This window comes from Indicator indicator, chromosome 24, assembly GCF_027791375.1.
Source record: "Indicator indicator isolate 239-I01 chromosome 24, UM_Iind_1.1, whole genome shotgun sequence".
Lineage (NCBI taxonomy): Eukaryota > Metazoa > Chordata > Aves > Piciformes > Indicatoridae > Indicator > Indicator indicator.
In genome coordinates, this window is record NC_072033.1 from 14,823,970 (window position 1) to 14,842,582 (window position 18,613).

Sequence of the window (18,613 nt, forward strand, 5' to 3'; positions counted from 1 at the left end):
AAACTGTGCTTCAGGCCCAGACAGGCACCTTCCTGTCCTGCATGGGGTTCATGTGCAGGCAGGAGTGCCAGTGGGGTGTGTGCTTCTGCAGGGGCTGGATTTGGAGCCTCCCAGCAGAGGTTTGGATATAAAGGTGCAAAGTGCTTTATTGTCAAGGTCTGCCAGGGAAAGGGCTGGATTCCAGTGCAGCAGTACCATGGATCTCCTCCTTTTCAGCTGTGGCAGGGATGGCCAAGCAGCGTGGTAATCCGTTCCCATCACTGTCAACCACTGCTGCAAAGCATCCAGTATTCAGAGCAGCTGCCCAGAGCTGCTTGGTGTTGGTCTTGCAGGCACTCAGCTGCCTGGAACCCAGGGAGAGGGCAAGCTGTTGGTGTTTTGTATCTGAAGGTGTAAGACGAGAATATTGTCCTGTTCAGATTGCTTGCATGGTTCATTTAATTAACAAAAAAATACTTTAGGATGTGGCTGAAGATTCAGCCAGAGCATCTGAGGCTTGGCCTCAGAGCTGCCATGCAGCAGGACCATGGTTTTCCCTCGCTTCAAAGGCAGGGCACTGCCAATCTCTGCACTGGCCACCCCATCGCCACACTGCCCACTGAGAAGCACCTCAGCACTGGGCATCCAGCCCATGCTTGCTGCCCATCCTGAGCTGCCCTGTTGATGTCCAGTTCTGGGCTCCTCAGTTTAAGAAGGATCTTGAGATACTTGAACATGTCCAGAGAAGGGCAACGAGGTTGGGGAGAGGTCTGGAGCACAGCCCTGTGAGGAGAGGCTGAGGGAGCTGGGACTGTTTAGCCTGGAGAAGAGGAGGCTCAGGGGAGACCTCATTGCTGTCTACAACTACCTGAAGGGAGGTTGTAGCCAGGTGGGGGTTTGGTCTCTTCTCCCAGGCAACCAGCACCAGAACAAGAGGACACAGTCTCAAGCTGCACCAGGGGAAGTTTAGGCTGGAGGTGAGGAGAAAATTCTTCACAGGAAGAGTAATTGGCCATGGAATGTGCTGCCCAGGGAGGTGATGGAGTCACCATCCCTGGAGGTGTTCCAAAAAATCTTGGATGTGGCACTTGGAGCCATGGTTTAGTTGTCAGGAGGTGTTAGGTATTAGGTTGGACTTGCTGATCTCTGAGGTCTTTTCCAACCTGGTTGATTCTGTGGTTCTGTGACAGCATGGCAGTGGTGGGCACATCTCTGGCTGCCCATTCCCAGCAGGCTCCAGTGGTGCCCACATTGGCAGGGGCAGCTGCCAGCCGTCAGCCCCGGGCCTCTGGTATGGCACCTCTGTACTTCCAGCATCTCCCTCCTTGTTCTGTGTCTGTGCCACGTCTCCTTCCTCAGTTTTTCCAGATTAATAGCATCCCAACTCCTGAAGGAAATGCAGGAAAACGGCGTGTTTAATTTTAATTTAGGAGAGCGTTTAGGTCCCAGCCTGGTTCCCTCGCTGCTGTCAGTCAGGTTTTCTCCAGGCTGACATCAATTAGTTTAAAAATATTGAATGTAATTTTGCCTGACACAACATATTGCAGCCACTGCAAAATATAATTTATTTTAGAAGAAGAAATAATTAAACTAATTTGCATGTCAGTCAGCTGAGCTGGAATGCCGAGGAGAGATGCCGCAATGGAAGATGACTTTTCCTCTCCAGCTGCACTCTGCCTACCCACAGGCACCCCCTCTGCCCCAGCAGTGAGCTGAGTGATGCTTGGCAGAGCCCTGCAAGGGCTTTTCCTGCGCCCTCCTACAGCCCTCGTCCACGCAGGCTGCTGCACTTCCTGCTGAGCACTCCTGTGTGCATTTCTGTGCACACAGAGGAAGCAAAGGTCAGAGCTTTTGGAGCTGCAGATGTGGAGTCTGCATTAGCAAGGCTTTCATCAAAACAATCTTCATCACACTTTTGCCCACCCTAGACTCAGTGTATGCCACACAGTTACAGAAAGCATTTCAGAGGTGTTTTGGAGATAACTTTTTTCAAATGCATCCAACCATTTCTGATGTTTTTCACCCAGGTGTCCTGACCTGATCACGCAGAGCCTCTGTGGCACACACTGTGCCGAGAGGTCCTGGGTGGAGTGTGGCAGCACTGGGATGAGCTCTTCCTCACAGCCTGCTCAAGCATCAGGAGAGGAACTGCTCCTCCAGGTCACAGTCAGGAAGAGATCAGGTCCTGGGCTCTTCCTCCTCCCAGGCTCTTCTTCTTTCCTTCTTTTCCTACCTTTCCTCATCTTTTTCTTTGGCAGTGCCTCCAGGGCAATGCCAGTTTGTTTCCGAGCTGAGCAGCAGGGATGGTTATGATAAGGTGCTGTTGTCCTTCTTGCAGGAACTGAACCCTTTTACCTTCTGCACATTTGTGGTCCTGGTGGGCAGCAGACAGTCTCCTCTGTCCGCCTTGGGCTCCCTTCCCACCCCACTGCTTCCCCTTTCTCTCTCCCCAGGAGCAGTCTCATTTCTTGCACTGCCCCAACTGTACCTTCCAAAATAATGCAGGTTCCAGGCTTTCAGTCACGACTTCTGCCTCCTTCCCCCAAACCAACCACCTAATCACCAGAGCAGCCAGTCTGGGTGGGAGGGAGTGATAACACGAGAACAGGGTGAAGGCAGCTCTGGGGAGGGGGCTTAGGTTCCTGGCTAATTATGGAGCAGTGCTAAATCTCCTCTCCCCTGAGTTCTTCCCCCACCAGATCTGTGGGGGACAGCAGTAATTCTAGAGACAAATAGGCAGCAGAACTCCTGCCTGGGTGAGGAGACAGAGGCATGGGATCTGTCACAGCTTCAGCCTCTGGGCAAAACCAAGGAGATTGGAGCATGAGGGAGCTCTGGTTTCTGGAAGCACATGAGGTGCTTCAGACATTATGAGGTCCTCCAGAGTCATTTATAACATTACAGAGAGGGCTCAGGGTGCCTTCCTGGTGCCAGCATGGGGTAGAGCAGCACTGCAGGGCAGGGGCTGTAAATGTGGTTCCTGCCCCACTGGCAAAGAGAGTCCAGAGCTGTGCAGCAGGTGCAGACCTGGCCCCAGCCCAAGGGAGGGGAATGGCTGTGGCCCCTGGGGACCCCTGCCTGCATGAGGCACAGGCTGCAGAGCATAGGGGTAAAGAGGCTGCCCTAGGCTCCCTGTGCCAGCTGGCAGATGGTGCCAACTTCACATTCAAACTGCTGATGGCAAAACCAGTGTGCATGGCCCAGGTCCAGGGCAGGAGCCCCACGCCTCAACAGCAAGGGTTCAGCCATGCTCACCTGGGAGCCATGGAGCTGTGTGTGACAGGCTTCATCACCACCACTCTTGGCCAATCCCAGCTGCTCCACATCAGGCCTGTGCTCACTCACCTCTCAGCCACGGCTGCTGACCCCTGGGGTCTAAGGGTCCATGTCAGAGAGTGATGTTTGCACATCCAAGTCTGATGGTCCCCTCTGGGTGCTGCCTGGCTGCAGTGGTGACTGAACCTTGTCACAGAGACTTGCCTGGGGCTGCTCAGCTTTTCCAGGGGTAGGTCAGGCCAATGGCAGCATTTCAGGAGTCCTTAGGACACAGCCCAGTGGTTGGGTTTCTTTACTGGCACACCAGTGTGGCGAGGCTAAGCCATGCTCTGTGAGCCCACAGGGCTGGTCCGTGTGCGGGTGGGCAGAGGTGTGGTACTGTGCCATCTTCTGCTCTGGCAGCACCAGCAATTGGCCTCTGGACAGACAGAGATGGGGAGGGTTTGTTCCCTGCTAGCAGCAGATGGCATTTCCTGCTGCAGCTCTGCTGCTTTTTTTGTTTCAGATAATCACTCACAGGTGTCGAGAGCCTCCCTCCGTATCCGGATCCTGGACGTCAATGACAATCCTCCTGAGCTCGCCACCCCCTACGAAGCTGCTGTGTGTGAGGATGCCAAGCCAGGCCAGGTAGCAGGAGTCCCCCAGCCCTTCTCCCAGCTCCCCATCAGCACCTGCAGTGGCATCATACTGCAACCAGGACTCTGGATCAGTGTCAGCCTGCCTGTCGTTCCCCTTCTGCCTGAACATCTGTCCCAAGCAGCTGCTGTCACGTTGGGAACCACTTTGTTGGTGTCCTACAGCTAAGCTCACCTACAGGGGCAAGAGCTCATCCCTCACTGTGGCAGAAGCTGGTGATGCTGTGCTGGGCTGGACCCTGTGAGTGGGGCCCATGAGAGGGGCTGTGGAGCCAGCACTGATCCTCACCTCTGCTTTTTCTTCCTAGCTGATCCAGACAATAAGCGTTGTGGACCGCGATGAGCCTCAGGGTGGCCATCGTTTCTACTTCACACTGGCACCTGAAGCTACCAACAACCACCACTTTTCTCTGCTGGATATTCAGGGTAAGTCCTGCTGTGCCCTTCCCAGTCCTGCAGCCTCCAGCTGGAGCAGCCATGGGGCTGTTGGCTCACGGTCCACCTGGGCTGGATGGAGCTTGGGACACTTTGGGCCCTCCATGAGGCCCCTTGCCAAACTGAAACGGTTGGGCTGGTCAGACAGCAACTGGGTTTCCTCAAGGAGGCTCTGCCAGCTTTCCTCTCTGCTGCAGGCAGAGTCAAAGCTCCTCTCATGCTGTCTGCTTGATGTTCGTTGTTTTCAGGGCTCTCAGTTTCTTTTTTGATGTGAAATCTCCAACCTGCCTGCAGGCAAGGAGATGACATGGATTTAGAGATGAACTTGCTTCTCTTTTGAGCATTATGATTTATCCCTCTCCAAGGTAAGGTAAATCCTGGAGCATTGGGTCATCCCAGGGCTGCTGTGTGGGTGGGCAGCCCCACGGCCCTGACAAACAGAGCAGCTCAGAAGTCCTGTGCAGCCTTTGGCCATTGTGGGTTATCCAGAATGCAGCCGGATTCCCTGCTAAGTGGTGGCTCAGGAGTGTGATGCCTCTGCATCCCCTGAGGCTCATCCTGTCCTCTGCAAGCACAGCTAGGCAGGATCTGTCTGTTCCTCTGGGAAGCTCTGGAGTTCCTGGCAGCTTTGGGCTCTGGATGGCTCCATCCCCACCAGCTGCTGTGACCCAGGGCTGCCACAGAGGTGCTGGCTGAGCCCTGGCTGCTCTTTGGCTTTGCCGACTGGTGGGGGGGGAGGGCATGCTGTGTTTGTGTAGAAGAGAGCAATTCTGAAAGGTAGTTTTATAGTTCCTATTTTTGCCTGGTGTTTTGGGTGAATGTAAGTGCTGGTTGCAGCAGTAACTGGAGCACTGGAGCAGGTACTCTTGGCAGCTACTGGGACCTTCTCTAGCCACGTGTGCACCTACTTGTCAAAGGGGCCAGCCCAGATAGAAGCCAGCAGACCACACTAAAATGCTGATTTGTTTTTGTGGTTTTTTTTTTTTAAGCCATGTCTTTTCTGGTTTTGCAGTTTCGTTTCTTAGAAGTTCTGATTTAGTTTGTTCTGAGCTTCTCAGAGGAGTCCTCTGCTGCTGTGAGGTCCTGCTTGCTCAGTTTGGTTCAGCATTGTTAGGGGTAGTTAGAATGCAACTTGTAGCAAAAAGCTTCAGATAGGAATTGCTGAAGGGCTGATGTTGCTTCATGCCCTAAAAAATGTGCAGCTGGCCTTGACCTGGGACCCTCCCCCTCCACTGATAGGGCAGCTGCTCACAAGGCCTTTGCTTCTTATCATGTAAGCAAGCTTTAATCCTCTGCAAGATTTGGCCCCACACCCAGCGCTTAACTCCCTTTGCCTTCTCTGAAGGATCTTAGGAATCCTGCTGAGTTACACCCCAGCATCCATCCTTCTGGACCCCTTTAGGAGCTCCAAGGGGCCTGAGGCTGCACTCCCTGCTCCGAGCTGGGGGTACAGCATGGCTGGGTCGTGATGAGCAGCATGGGCAGGGATCACACCCCCCCATTTGTGCAGCTGGGGTTCACCAGCAGCAACCATAGAGCTGGCAGTGCAGGACACAGACCCGTGTGCTGCTGTCTCCTCTCAAGCTGCTGCTCCCTTGAGTGGGACAAGGCTCTTGTTGCACAGGGTAGTCCTTCAAGCTAAATGATCCCACAAACTTTGCATGTGGTGCAACACTGCATAAAATGAGTACAAGCTGGCATCACCTCCCGCCTGCTGCTCTCGGGAAAACAAATCTGTTGCTGCAGGGTTGTTCCGAGGGCGTTTGCAGACCCTCCCAATTGCCAAGTGCTGCACGGCCAGGGGAGGAGGCTGCCTCTGCAGATGGTGCCACCCCTCCTTTCTAACGTGTGTGGTGGTGCCAGCTCCCTGTCCTGGCTTTCCTCCTGCTTTCTCCAGCCTGTCGATCACCCCTTGTGCACTCACCCTCACTCCCTGTGCCTGTGGGTTCCCTTACTGCACCCCAGTTTGTCCTCCCCCTTGCATCCCTCTCAAGCGTTCCACTCCTCTTGCTCTTGTCTCTACTCCTCCGTATAAATATCAGTGGTGACAAACTGCTGCCACCAGCCCATCTGTTTCTCTGTACAAATTTGTAGCCAGTTTTGAAACGTGATTTATAAATATTGCTTTTGCAGCCAAGGAGTGACACTGATGGATGTCAGCACAGATGGATTCACAGGGCTCTCGCTTAAATCCTTCTCTCTTTCACTTTGCACTTACTTCCCTCAACTCCTGCAAGGCAGCAGAAAGCCACCTGGGGCAGGTGACAGTCCTCAGCCTGGCAGGGACCTGCTCCTGCAGAGTCCATCAGGCAGGGCAAGAGGATCCAGCCCCAGCAGGGCTGGCAGCAGGGAACTTGACTTTTGTTCTGCCTAAGGGAGTGCTCAAGCACTTCCTCCTTCATCAGACAAGGAATAAACCTAGCCAGCATCTCTGCCTATAGGCAGAGAGAGAAAGGGAAAAGCTGATGTCACCCAGATCCAATTGGTGGCATTCCAAAGGCATTTCCCATCATCTGCCTCCAAACTCACCTTTTGCTTGGGTCTTTCTGGCCTGAGAAAATTGATCACAGAAGGATCGAAGGCAATTAAAGCCTGAAGTCCTGTTCTCCTAAAAAATGCTAATTATGTTGGAATAGATGGCAGAAAGCATCCAGGCCCAGCAACCTGAAAGGGGTGCTGGATAACATGGAGTGACACATGGAGCTACTAACTCCAGAGCTCAAGGGCTAGGTGAGCAGATGTCTGAACTCTCTGCAGGTCTCATTAAGAGCATGCAATGTGTGGTAGAAGATCTGAAAATCATAGCAATCAAAAGCAAAATGTTGGGATTGGGTTCATCTCTGGCAGCAGGGCTCTGGCGGGACCCCTGAAGTGGTGGTTGTAATGGGATCAGAATGGGCTGGTTGAGCCCCTGAAACGGTAGGGTTTGGTTTGAGCAGATGGGGGAGGAGCCAGCTAGCTCAGCTGGGAGGCTTGGAAGGAGCTCTGCCTCCTCCTTTAGCAGTTAGAAAGGATTCTGGGAGTACTTGGCCCTCTGGCTGAGGCAGGACCCCTCACCCACGGCTCTCAGATTTAGAGCCAGTAACTGCTCTTGCAGGTTCAATGCCACCTGCATTCAATGCCAGCCTGTCTGCTCTGGTCCCCATGCCAGCAAGTGATCTCTTATTCTGATTCCTGCTCTATGCCACCTCTTCTGGAAGGCCTTTTCTGACTGCTTCTATTGCATTGTTGGTCATCAGGGCTCAGACACCCGTGTGCTGTTGCTCATTTGCCAAGTTTACCATGCCCAGGGTGCACTGGCTGGTGAGGTGCTGGGTTGGCACCGAGATGCCCAGTGAAGGGGCATGTGCTGGGGAGGAGCTGGCCGCTCCCAGCACTCTGCTGAAAGCCTGGGCGCAGGGTAGCCAGGAACTGGCTCCTGCTCCTGGTAATAGAGAGGAGGGGGGCTCTGTCCCTTTTTTGGGTAGTGGCTGGAGCTGGTGCACAAACAACGGCGGAGGAGCGTGGGGGAGCTCACGGTGAGCCCTGCTGTCCGCGCTGGAGGGGTGACTTTGCCGCGGGCTTGCTTCCTCCCTGCAGACAACACCGCAGCGGTGCACACGCAGAGAATGGGGTTCAACCGGCAGGAGCAGGACGTGTACCTGCTCCCCATTTTGGTGGTGGACAGCGGCCCCCCAGCCCTCAGCAGCACGGGGACCCTGACCATCCGCGTCTGCGGCTGCGACAGCGACGGAGCCATCCAGTCCTGCAACAGCACCGCCTACATCGTGTCGGCCACGCTCAGCCCCGGCGCCCTCATTGCGCTGCTGGTGTGCGTCCTCATCCTGGTCGGTGAGTGCCCGCCCGGCCCCAGCCTCCTCCTGTCCCGTCCCGTCCCCGTTCCAGCCAGCATCACTCAAATGAGCGCCAGTGGCTGCTGCGGGCACACTGCAGTGTGGCACCATCAGGGAATCACAGAATCATAGAATTATCAGGGTTGGAAGGGACCTCAAGGATCATCCAAATCCAACCCCTCTGCCATGGGCAGGGACATCTCACACTAGAGCAGGTTGCTCACAGCCACATCCAGATGGCCTTAAACACCTCCAGGGATAAGGCTTCCACCACCTCCCTGGGCAACCTGTGCCAGTGTCTCACCACCCTCATGGGGAAGAACTTCCTAACATCCAATCTGAATCTCCCCATTTCTAGTTTTGTCGTTCTCCCTGGTCCTATCATTACCTGACACCCTACAAAGTCCCTCTCCAGATTTCTTGTAGCCCCCTTCAGATACTGAAAGGCCACAAGAAGATCTCCTTGGAGCCTTCTCTTCTCCAGACTGAATAGTCCCAACTCTCTCAGTCTGTGCTCATAGGAGAGGAGCTCCAGCCCTCTGATCATCCTCATGGTCCTTCTCTGGATGCATTCCAATATGTCCAGATCCTTCTTGGAAGCCTCCACGTTCACCCAGCTCCTGCACACTGGCTCCAGGGCAGGGCTCCCTGTGTGCAGGCACTGAACTGCTGCCCAGCAGAGCCCAGAGAGCTGCCAGCTTGCTTCTCACCTTGACAGGCTGGAGCTGAAAGCTCCTTGCCAGCTGCCATGCTGTGCCCACAGCAGGCATCTTGCAGCAGATGGGGTACATGTGTGTCCTAGCATGGTGGGCAAGGGTGGCACATTTGAGGCACACAGTTCAGCTCTTGCCTTGGAGTTCTGGGAGGGTCAGTACTGGAGCATGTGGGCAGGGGGTGGTGCTGGGGTGCACACAAACCAGAACACTGCCCAGCTCAGGATCTGCACCTTGGGAATGCTGCTAGCTGCCACTGCCACACAGGCACAAGCTTGTGCTGGGCTGCTGGGCAAGGTGTAAAGGTGCAGGGCAAGCATGGCTCAGTGTGTGCAAGGGACAGGGCACAGAGAGAGGTGCTGCAATGCCCTTAGGCTTAGCAGAGGGCAGTGGATGGATGCTGCTGCTGCAAGCCCTCTGGCATGGGCACTGGCTCCTGAGGCTGCCTGGACATCTGTGGTGCCAGCATGGTGTTCAGTGACGTCTCCTCTCCTTGGCACACTTCTGATCCCTATCACTTGCTGCATCTGCATTGAGAAACCCTTTTCCCACTTTGCACTGGTTTCATTTTCCAGCTCAAAGGGTGCACTTTGCACTGGTTTCATTTTCCAGCGCAGCGCAAACAGATTTCTGCCTAATTGCCCAAAGGACTGAAGTGCAGATGGGTGCTTTAAAGGTGATGGGATGAATGGCTGATGATCCAGGACACAGCTGTGGCTCGCTGCCATCTGCTCCACATTCACCCTCCCAATCCTTGGCTGCTGCTCTGATTCATGCACTGCCCTTTTCCTACTCATCTTCTGCAGAATCCATCCGTTTGTCTGTCCAGCTGTGCCTTCATCCATCTGTCCCTCCTGTCTCAGCAGTCGCATTGCATGGGAAAGGAAGCTCCTGGTCTGCACTGGAGCCCAGGCAAAGCTCTCTCCAAGCCAGTGACACAGCCCAGCTGCTATTCGCTAAGCCTGGCTGGTGGGAAGCAGCTGGTGTGGGGCTATCCATGCCCAAGGGTGCCAGGTCTTGGCAAGGGCTGTCCTCATCCTGTGGGAGCGCAGCTGCCTTGAGCTCCTGTGCCGTCTCTTCCTTTCCCAGTGCTGGTCCTTCTGATTCTCACCCTGAAGCGACACCACAAAAGCCATCTGACAGCCGAGGATGACGAGGACATGAGGGACAATGTCATCAAATACAACGATGAAGGGGGCGGCGAGCAGGACACGGAGGCCTATGACATGTCAGCCCTGCGCAGTCTCTATGACTTCAGTGAGATCAAAGGCGGTGATGGAGGCGGGGGCCCAGGAGAAGGGGTCCTGAGCAGAAACCCAGCCTCTCAGCTCCATTCTCTCCCACAGTGGGTGCAGAGCCCAGACCTGGACTTCTCTGTGTTCAGAGACTATATCTGCAGGAAGGTGCAGCAGGCAGATGAGGACCTCTCTGTGCCGCCCTACGACTCGTTCCAGACCTATGCCTTCGAGGGCTCAGACTCCCCTGTGCCCTCCCTGAGCTCCATCAACACGTGGTCCAGCGGCTCAGAGCAGGACTTCTCCTACCTGGGGGGCTGGGGGCCACGCTTCCGGCAGCTGGCTGCACTGTACGCTGGGCGCAGGGGCGAGGAGGACAGCGAGGAGTCCTAGACATCCTGCCAGCCTCTGCTGCCTCCTGCACCAGGGCTCCACACCATGAGGGGACAGCCTGTGCCACCAGCTGGGCTCTGCAGGTGCTGGGCCACGGCACAGGACCAAGGAGCACAGGGCAATGATTTGCTCCTTGGCCACCGCCTCCCGTCCTGGGGACCTCTGACCTGCACAACGAGGCTGGAGCGCCCAAAGGAGCTGTTGCAGCCATCCTCATCTCCTTAACAGCAGTCTCCATTAAAGCACTACCCATTAATTTAAGAAAGAAAATCTAACTCCAGATAGCTTGGAGGGGGTTTCTGCCCCTGCAAATTATCATTTAAATAGATCTGCTCAGTGAGCCTGGTTCAGGAGAGGAAGAGTAAACTGGGAGCCTTTTGTTGTCTAAATTGTTTTTGTCACTCAAAACAGAGCATCTGAAGTGCTTTGATTTCTGTAGGAGCTTTCCTTGCAGTGGGAACAGCTTTTAATGTCTCTTCAGCTTTTCCCCCTTAACATTTGCTGGGGTTTTGGAGTCCTCTGTCTCTCTGCACATGGGCTCCTGGGCAGTGCCCGGCAGCTGGCACAGCATCAGAGGGAGTGTGTTTAGGTGCAGGCTCCACAGTCACATCCTGCCACACGGTGACCACTGCCCTGCAGCCCACCTCAAAACATACTCCCCCTCTGAGCTGCAGCTGCTTCACTGCTCAGTGCTTAGACCTTTCAGAGAGGCTGGTGATGTGATGGAGCTCTCTCCTTCCCACCAAGCAGCCATTGTCTGCAAGGTCCTAATGTGCCCCACACCCCTGGAGACAGATGGGGACATCCTGCCCACTGCTGAAGCATGGTGCTACGGCCTGAGCCATGGTGCTGGGGAGTGGCACACCCTGGGCTGGCTTTGTCACCCCTTTGGGGCCAGCTGGGCCAGGGTCTGCAGGGGTAGGCTGCACAGTGCAGAGGTCAGTGCACTCTGGCCATCATTTCATGGTGGGGAGAGCTGCAACCCAGCGAGAGGGCCATGCTGTAGGGTGTGAGGGAACTCCAGTCCCCTGGTTTGGGGGGATAATTCCTGCTTACACCCAGCTGACAGTAAAGCATCACCACTGGCAATAGAAAACCATCCCCAGGACACACGCCTGAGGCCAGATCCTGCTGGTGCTGCTGGTACCAAGCTGGTTGCTGCAGGCTGGGCAGCAGGTCTGTGACACTCTGGGGATATGGGGTGTCCCCCATCCTGACCTGGGAGGAGCTCCTGCAGCAGAGCCACTATTGAATGAAATCTCTGGGTTTGAGAGGCAGGTCAGGAGGAGGCCATCAGGATTGCAGATGGTGCTGGAGAAAAGTGCCCAGTGCCTGCCACCTTTTCCACTGCTGACTCCCCTGAGGTCCCAAGGGGTGCTGAGCAGCACTGCAGTTCCTAATCTGTTCATGTTGCAAAAACTCATGACTGTATCATTGATGGGGAACTGGTAAGGTCTCCCAAGGCCTGACACAGTCTGGGCTTGTCAGTGGGTTTGTCCTTTTTGTTTAGCCACAGTGTTTTCTCTCCTCAGAGATGCAACTGTAAATGTCCATGCCTCGTCACCTTTTACTGTGTTTTGCTTCCTGGCTGCTGGCCTTGGTCCCTTGGCTGCAGGATGCACCTCCACCGCTGCTCCTGCCCTTGGCTGCTCCCACCCACTGCCACCTGTCTACCCACACAGGAGCTGCAGCTTGGCTTTCACACCACGACCAGGAGCTGCTCGCTTCTCAGGATCTCTCCAGTCCCACCCAAGGAGGTGGCAGGTGCCTCCTGCTGGCACCCTCGCCCAGCGTGCTGCTGGTTCACTGTGATGACGTTGGGGAGGCAGCCGGGCCCAGGGGCTGCTTTGCACTGACCCTTGAGTGCCGGCTGTGGCCATGGCACCTGGTGCAGGCGATGCCCTGGAGCAGGAGAATGGAGAAGCCCTCTCTTTCCTCAGGAACGTGTTTGTGTTTTCCCTCCGGGCTGAAGAGCTGTGCCTGAGTCCCTCCGGAGCTGGCCCTTTCTCTAGCAAAAGTGTTGTGCAATAGCAGGGCCCCGTCCGTAGGCGATGGGGCCTGACAGGGTCCGTGTTTAGCAGCCCCCCAGCGGGTCCCCCCTCCCCAGCCAGCCCCCCCGGCATGCCCGCATGCTTGCGGCTCCTTTCTGTCCCACACCTAAGCATGGGAGGAGTGCGGGGCCGGGCCGGCCGCCCCCGCGGGGCCGCCTGCACTGCAGCCGCCGCGCCCGGCAGGAGCTGGCAGCTACCACCGCGTCTGATGGAGTCACTTTGGTTTTCTTTCTCTATCCAGATGAAATTAGGAGGTTGATTTCCTCACCCTGGTTATTTTTGCAAGGTCTTTCTGGGACCTGGGAATAAATTATTTCCTTGTCGTCTGACCTGAGTCTTGCTTGCTCACTTTGTCTTGGTTTGTTTCCTCAAGTGGCACCATTAGCATGGTCCCATCCTCACCTTCCCTTAGGGACCAGGCTGGCTGCTCTGCTGGCAGGACAGCCCGTGGCACAGCCTGGCACAGCGAGTGCCTTGCCAGGAGCCAGCAGCTGCCATGTTTCCTGCTGGCAGGATGCTGCTTCCTCTTTTCATTGAAATGCTCATCACAAAGAGCTTCTCCAAGAGAAGGGTCAATTTTTATGTCTGAATTTGAGGGAAATGGACAAAAGTGCCCTTGGCTTTCTCCATCTTTTCAGGAGGAGAAGGGCTGTGCTGTGAGTGGCACAAGGTGCTGGGTGCATGCCCAGGCTGGCCATGGTGTCTGCATGCCACGGCTGCTCCCAGCTAGAGCCATCCCTGCATCAGGGCCCAGGATCCAAGCTGCTGCAGCCCAGCACAGGCTCCTTGGCATGGTCCCAGCAGCATTATCCCTGTGGGAGAGCAGCAGCAGCTTGTCCTGGGAGGGAGCCATCCTTCCTTCCTTTCTCAGCCAACAACCTTCTTTACTGCTCTTTCAAAAGTGCATCTTTAGCCTTGTGCCCTTGAAGTCAGGGGCAGCCCCGTGGTTCACGGTGCCCACGCAAGTGTCAGCAGCTGTGTGCTCCAGCAGCTCTGGGCACATTGGCCAGCTGCTGTTTGCAGAGGGCTGCTGGTGGTTGCTGTGTGTTTCCACACTGGGTTTTCAGCTCAGGATCTTAGAAACAAGAATTCTCATCTGTCAGCCAGCACAGAGTGTTGTTGCCTTTGAATCCTGCTGGTACCCAAACTTCAGGCACCCAAACAAGCAGCCCAGTTATCTTGAGCCTGGGGATCAGGTGGCTGAATCATCCTAGGAAGTTCATGTTGAGAGAGGAAGTGCCTGCAGTTAGTGTGCTTCTGCCAGAGCTAACAAGTGCCTACCATTGAGTTTGATGAGCCTGGGCCACACATAAGGATTTGCTTCTGGGTGTTGTGAAGGAATAAAGAGAGCTCAAAGCAACAAATTGCCAGCCAGAATCAGACCTTTAATGACAAAAGGGAAGGATTGTTGGGAGCTCTGATTGCAGAAGCATCTCTGAAGATGTTCTAAGAGATCCAAGCCCCCTCAACACAGCCCCTTTTGAGGACATTTTTCAATAGCAGCTTCCCTCTCTTCAGCAGTTGCACAGCAGCTTCTGGCTTCTTGCAGGAGAGGGCAAGAGCCAACTGAACTCCTTCTTGCTTCTGCAGAAGCCCATCCTGCTCTGCAGGCTAGTGTCCAGTGGCAAGTGTGTCTTGAACCCAGTGGCTGAGCTGGGCAAACCCAGGGGCTCTGCTGGTGGGTGAAGATGCTTCTTCTAGGTGAGCTTTCTTTTATCAAAGGCAGTCCTGGAGGTGTGGAGCACACAACATTTATCAGGGGGGATCAGGGCAGTGGCTGGGCAGAGCAAAGCGGGTGTGTGGGAAGGTGGCTGCTGCATGCTTGGGAGTGATGGCAGTGGTTGGAACCTGGCCGTGCTGTGCCCTGGGTGCTGATGGCAGCAGCTTCAGGTGTTTCTTGGCCCAAAGGAAGTGTGCTGCAGCTAGTTTGGCAGGAGTAGAGTGGCAGCTCCAGTGGTGCTGCACTGTCTGTTGTTTGTGCTGAACAGCAGCTGCCCCTCAGGTGCCCAGCTCCTGCAGTGCTCCCCAGCCTTCCCCTCACCACCCCTCTGAGGCCGATGCAGGACCCTTGCCCCATGGGATGCAGCCCACAGCTCTCTGCCAATGGAGCATGGTGGCATTTGCCACTGTGCTTTCTGAACAAGTGCTGCCAGGTCGTGCCCCTGTGCTGTGGCAGCAGCTGGATGCTGCAGCTCCACCCCCGGTAGCGGTCACCTTTGCTGCTTTCACTCTGAGCCACCGTGAGCTCCAGAAGGCAAGGTGTCCAAGCCTCCTCCAGGGAGTTATTTACAAAAGATGGATGTGATCCACCAGGATCATTAAGGGGCAATGAAAAAAAGGGCAGTGATATCTGCACCCCCAGGAGAAAAATACATCTCTGGTAAGGGAGTGCAAGAGAGGCTGTGTAAGCCTCTGCCGTCTGCTCGTGCCGCTCAGGAGGGTGCCCACTTTCCCCTTGTGTCCTCCAAGGAAGCTGCTCTGTCACCAGAAAGCTGACTCCTGCCATAGCTAATACACCATTCCCTGTGTCCTTTCATTTACCAAGCCCTTGAGCTTCCTTTAGGGTTGGTGTCAGGCTCACTCTGCTCAGCACAGTCTCAGTGTGTGTCTCTGCTCCCTGTGCCCAGTGCAGAGAGCAGCTCTCTCTTGTCAGGGGTTTCTTGCTGTGCCACAGTGCTTTTGGTTTGTGCTGTCTCCACTGCCTCCTGGCCCATCCTGGGAGTGTTTCCAGCATCCTGGAGGTGACCTAGGTCTGTGGTCTGCAGCAACAGGTGCTCCTCCCACTCACTGGTGGGGACAGGGATGAGTTCCTAGGCAGCTGTCATGGTTATGTGTTGCCACATGCCAGAGAAGTTAGGGAGAAACAAAATCTTTGAATATGACTTGGCCTTGGAAAGTTGCTCCTGGGCAGAGGAGCTCCCTGCTGTCTGGCTGAGCATGCCAGGGCAGTGTGTGGAGGTGGGCACTCTGTGTGCCTGCTGCTCACATCCCAGGCTGGACTTTCCCCTGGCCTTGTCATCCTTTTCTGGATGAGTTAGAATTTAATAATGACTGTTCTTCAGATTCTTAGGGAGCTTTTCAAAGCTGGATCTAACATGGGTGGGCAGAGCCTGAAGGAGCTGGGATGTGTGGCTGACACAGCAAAGCAAAGCCAAACAAGGGGGCCCTGTGCAGTGATGGCACAGCCCCAGCTCTGCAAAGGGCCTCGCTCAGCCTGCCCACACCACTGCCCTCACCTTTTGATGTCACAGCAAGGAAGGGCAGACATGGGAGTGGGAGCTGAGTGCCTCAGCAGTCACCTCTCCTGGGTTGTGCAGCATGCTGCCCACCCACCTCTGCTGCTGGTGCTTTAGCCAGGCATTGGTGGTTAGGATGCCAGGCAGGTGCCCTTGGCCATCCCTCATCTATTGCCAGTGGCAGTGAGTGTTGGTGGCTCGGTGGTTGTTAACTGCCTTGTTCAGCTGCACTGCAGGTTGCTGGACATGCAATTTTCATCTCCTCCATGCAGTTTTCATCTCCTCCATGCAGAGGAGCTGCTCAGGTGAGCTGTTGCCTGGGGGAGCAGACAGCAGCCCTGTCTGAGCAGAATGCATCCCCTCAGCCAGAGTTTTAATCACAGTAATTGGGGAAGTTTTAATCCCTCTTCTGCTGGAGGCAGCACGCTCTGCTAGCAGACACGATCCCCCCAAGCTGAGTCAGCCCCAGCAGCTTCCTCCCGGGTCAGAAGTCGCTCACCTTTAGCCAGGAACCAGGTAGCTGTTGAAATCCCTCCACGCTGCACGCAAATTAGGCATTGAAAACACTCATTAGAGCCACCCCACCACGCCTTCATTATTGCACGGTAATTGTCTGAAAGGCTCAGCTCGCAGACTCGGTGCAGGAACGTGATAAAAAGAAAACAGGAAGTGCAATCAATGCTTGTAATCCTTTTAAAGGGAGGGGGGAAGGAAAAAAAAAGGTACTTGCTAGTAGCTGCCAACATCTTTTAAAAGCTGTGATTTCCCTGGAGAGAGCCCTTATCAGCTCTGGCTGTGTGTCACTCTGGGCTGGCTGTCAATCCATCAGACTTCAGTGCTGCTGCCATTAGGAAGCCAGGCGTTAAGATTATCACGTTTAGCCACAGAGCAGCACAGATTGTGGTGACATTTGCAAAGTATTCCACCACAGGAGCCATTTGACTTCAATACTTTCTTCCCAAAGGGGAAAAAAAAAAAGGGGGGGTGGGGGGCAGAAAAAGCCTTAAAATATTTTAGGGAGTGAGGCTGCTCTGTCTGCATGCTGTGTGATGGGGAGCAGGAGCAGGGTGAGGGCATGCAGGTGTGATGATCAGTGGGTGCCACCTGGCCCTGTCTCTGAGCTGGCTGTCAGGCAGTAGAAAGCTGCCCCCTGTGTTTGCAGCCTTCTCCAGAGCCCTTCCACTCAGCTCTGTGAGGCCTCAGCCCTTCCACAGCTCACTTCAGAAGTTCAGCTCCCAAGAGCTGCTGCCCAGCCCTGGCCTGCTGCAGGGGCTGCCTCCAGCCACACTGCTCCCCACTTCCCTTGCTGCACCTGGAGCTCAGTGCTCCTTCCACTAGCTGAGGGGACATCCCCTATGCATACCTGGGCAGCTCTGCTGTGCATCTGCTTTGCCAGCAGGGACCAGCACCCTGTGCCCAGCACCCTGTGCTCTGCCATGCCGAGGGCTGCTGCCCTGGCACATCTCCCAGGAAGGGCTCAGTGATTCCCATAGTGGAGAGAGGATGTTCCCAGCTATGCATTGAGGGAGGCTATTCCATAGAAACAATGGTAAACGACCTGAGATGAACTAATTGAGCTCTTTAAATAACTCTGAACCCATTTTCCAGGAAAAAAAAATTAATCTACTCTAAATGGCCGTGGTGCTTTTCCTGGGCTCTGATCGATATGTGGTTGCTTGCTTTTCATCTGTAATTCACACCATTGCAAAAGACTATTTTTCTGAAGAGAATGATGTTCTGCCAGCAGAAATGCAAACAGACACTAGAACCAATTAGCTTGAAATCCCAGAGCAGCCAGCTAGAGGTGCAGCAGCAGCACATCTCAGTGTCCTGGGTTCCTCTCCAGGAAGCTGCCAGAGGTGCTGGAGCATGTCATGTCCAGGTGAGTTGACTGAGAGCCTCTGCTGCTTCCAGCTCTGGCTGCCGGGCCCCTGGCCTGTGGACCCCCAGCACACCAGGTGCAGAAAGGTGGCTGTAGGATTACAAGGTGAGGCAGAGGCTTCCCCTTCCAGCCAGCAGTAAGCATTGCTGAGAGAGCCAGAGGCAGCAGTGCTCCCCTGCCAGGGCTTCACAGACCCAGCACTGCCTCTGCACAGACCCAGCACTGCCTCTGCACAGACCCAGCACTGCCTCTACACAGACCAAGCACTGTCTCTGCACAATGACCCTCTGCCATCACCCTGAAGTCACTATGGTCCAGGATGGGCTCCCATGTGCAGAGCTGAGGTAGCCCAGCCACAGGCCAGAGCCCCAGGTCCTACCCCCTTGTCTCCTGCTTAGATTTGCATCTGCAAGGTTTGCCCCATCCTTGCCCAGCCAGCTCAGACAGAGAATCATAGAATCTTAGAACTGTTTTGGTTGGAAAAGACCTTTAAGATCATCCAGTCCAACCATTATCCAACTCCACCAAGTCTGATCCTAAACCATGTCCCTTATCACCACATCCTCCCATTCTGCCCCACCCTAGGGCTGAGGACAGCTGAGGAGGGGTCGACAAAAAGGCAAATGGGTGGTTGGGACAGGCGGAGGTCTACAGCAGGAAAGAGCTTCCCCAAGGCTGCCCCACATGGGGTGCTGAGGTTCTGCTTAGCCTCTTGCACATGGCTGCCTGACAGGACAGACACTGCCTTCTGGAGCCCATAGCTTTTCTGTCATCTGCTGTAAAACCAGAGGATAATTTTCCAGGATGTCATTCTAATCCCGGGGGGAAAGCTTCTTCCTTGTGATGTACCCATAAAAAGCCTGGTGACTTATGACTGTGTGACTGTGGGTTTGCCCATCAGCCCATCACGGGGGCTGCAGGCAGGCTCCCTGCAGGACAGGGGAG

The 18,613-nt window shown here is 55.0% G+C and overlaps 1 protein-coding gene across 1 annotated transcript in view; it reads left to right on the forward strand.

Moving 5' to 3' along the window:
• CDH22 (cadherin 22) overlaps nucleotides 1–10,499 on the forward strand; it is a 43,236-nt gene extending 32,737 nt beyond the window's left edge. The window contains exons 8-11 of the mRNA XM_054391959.1: nucleotides 3,761–3,882; nucleotides 4,199–4,316; nucleotides 7,905–8,156; nucleotides 9,961–10,499. Coding sequence (XP_054247934.1) covers nucleotides 3,761–3,882; nucleotides 4,199–4,316; nucleotides 7,905–8,156; nucleotides 9,961–10,499 — 1,031 coding nt within the window. The remainder of the gene's footprint in view (nucleotides 1–3,760; nucleotides 3,883–4,198; nucleotides 4,317–7,904; nucleotides 8,157–9,960) is intronic.
• Nucleotides 10,500–18,613: the final 8,114 nt, after the last annotated feature.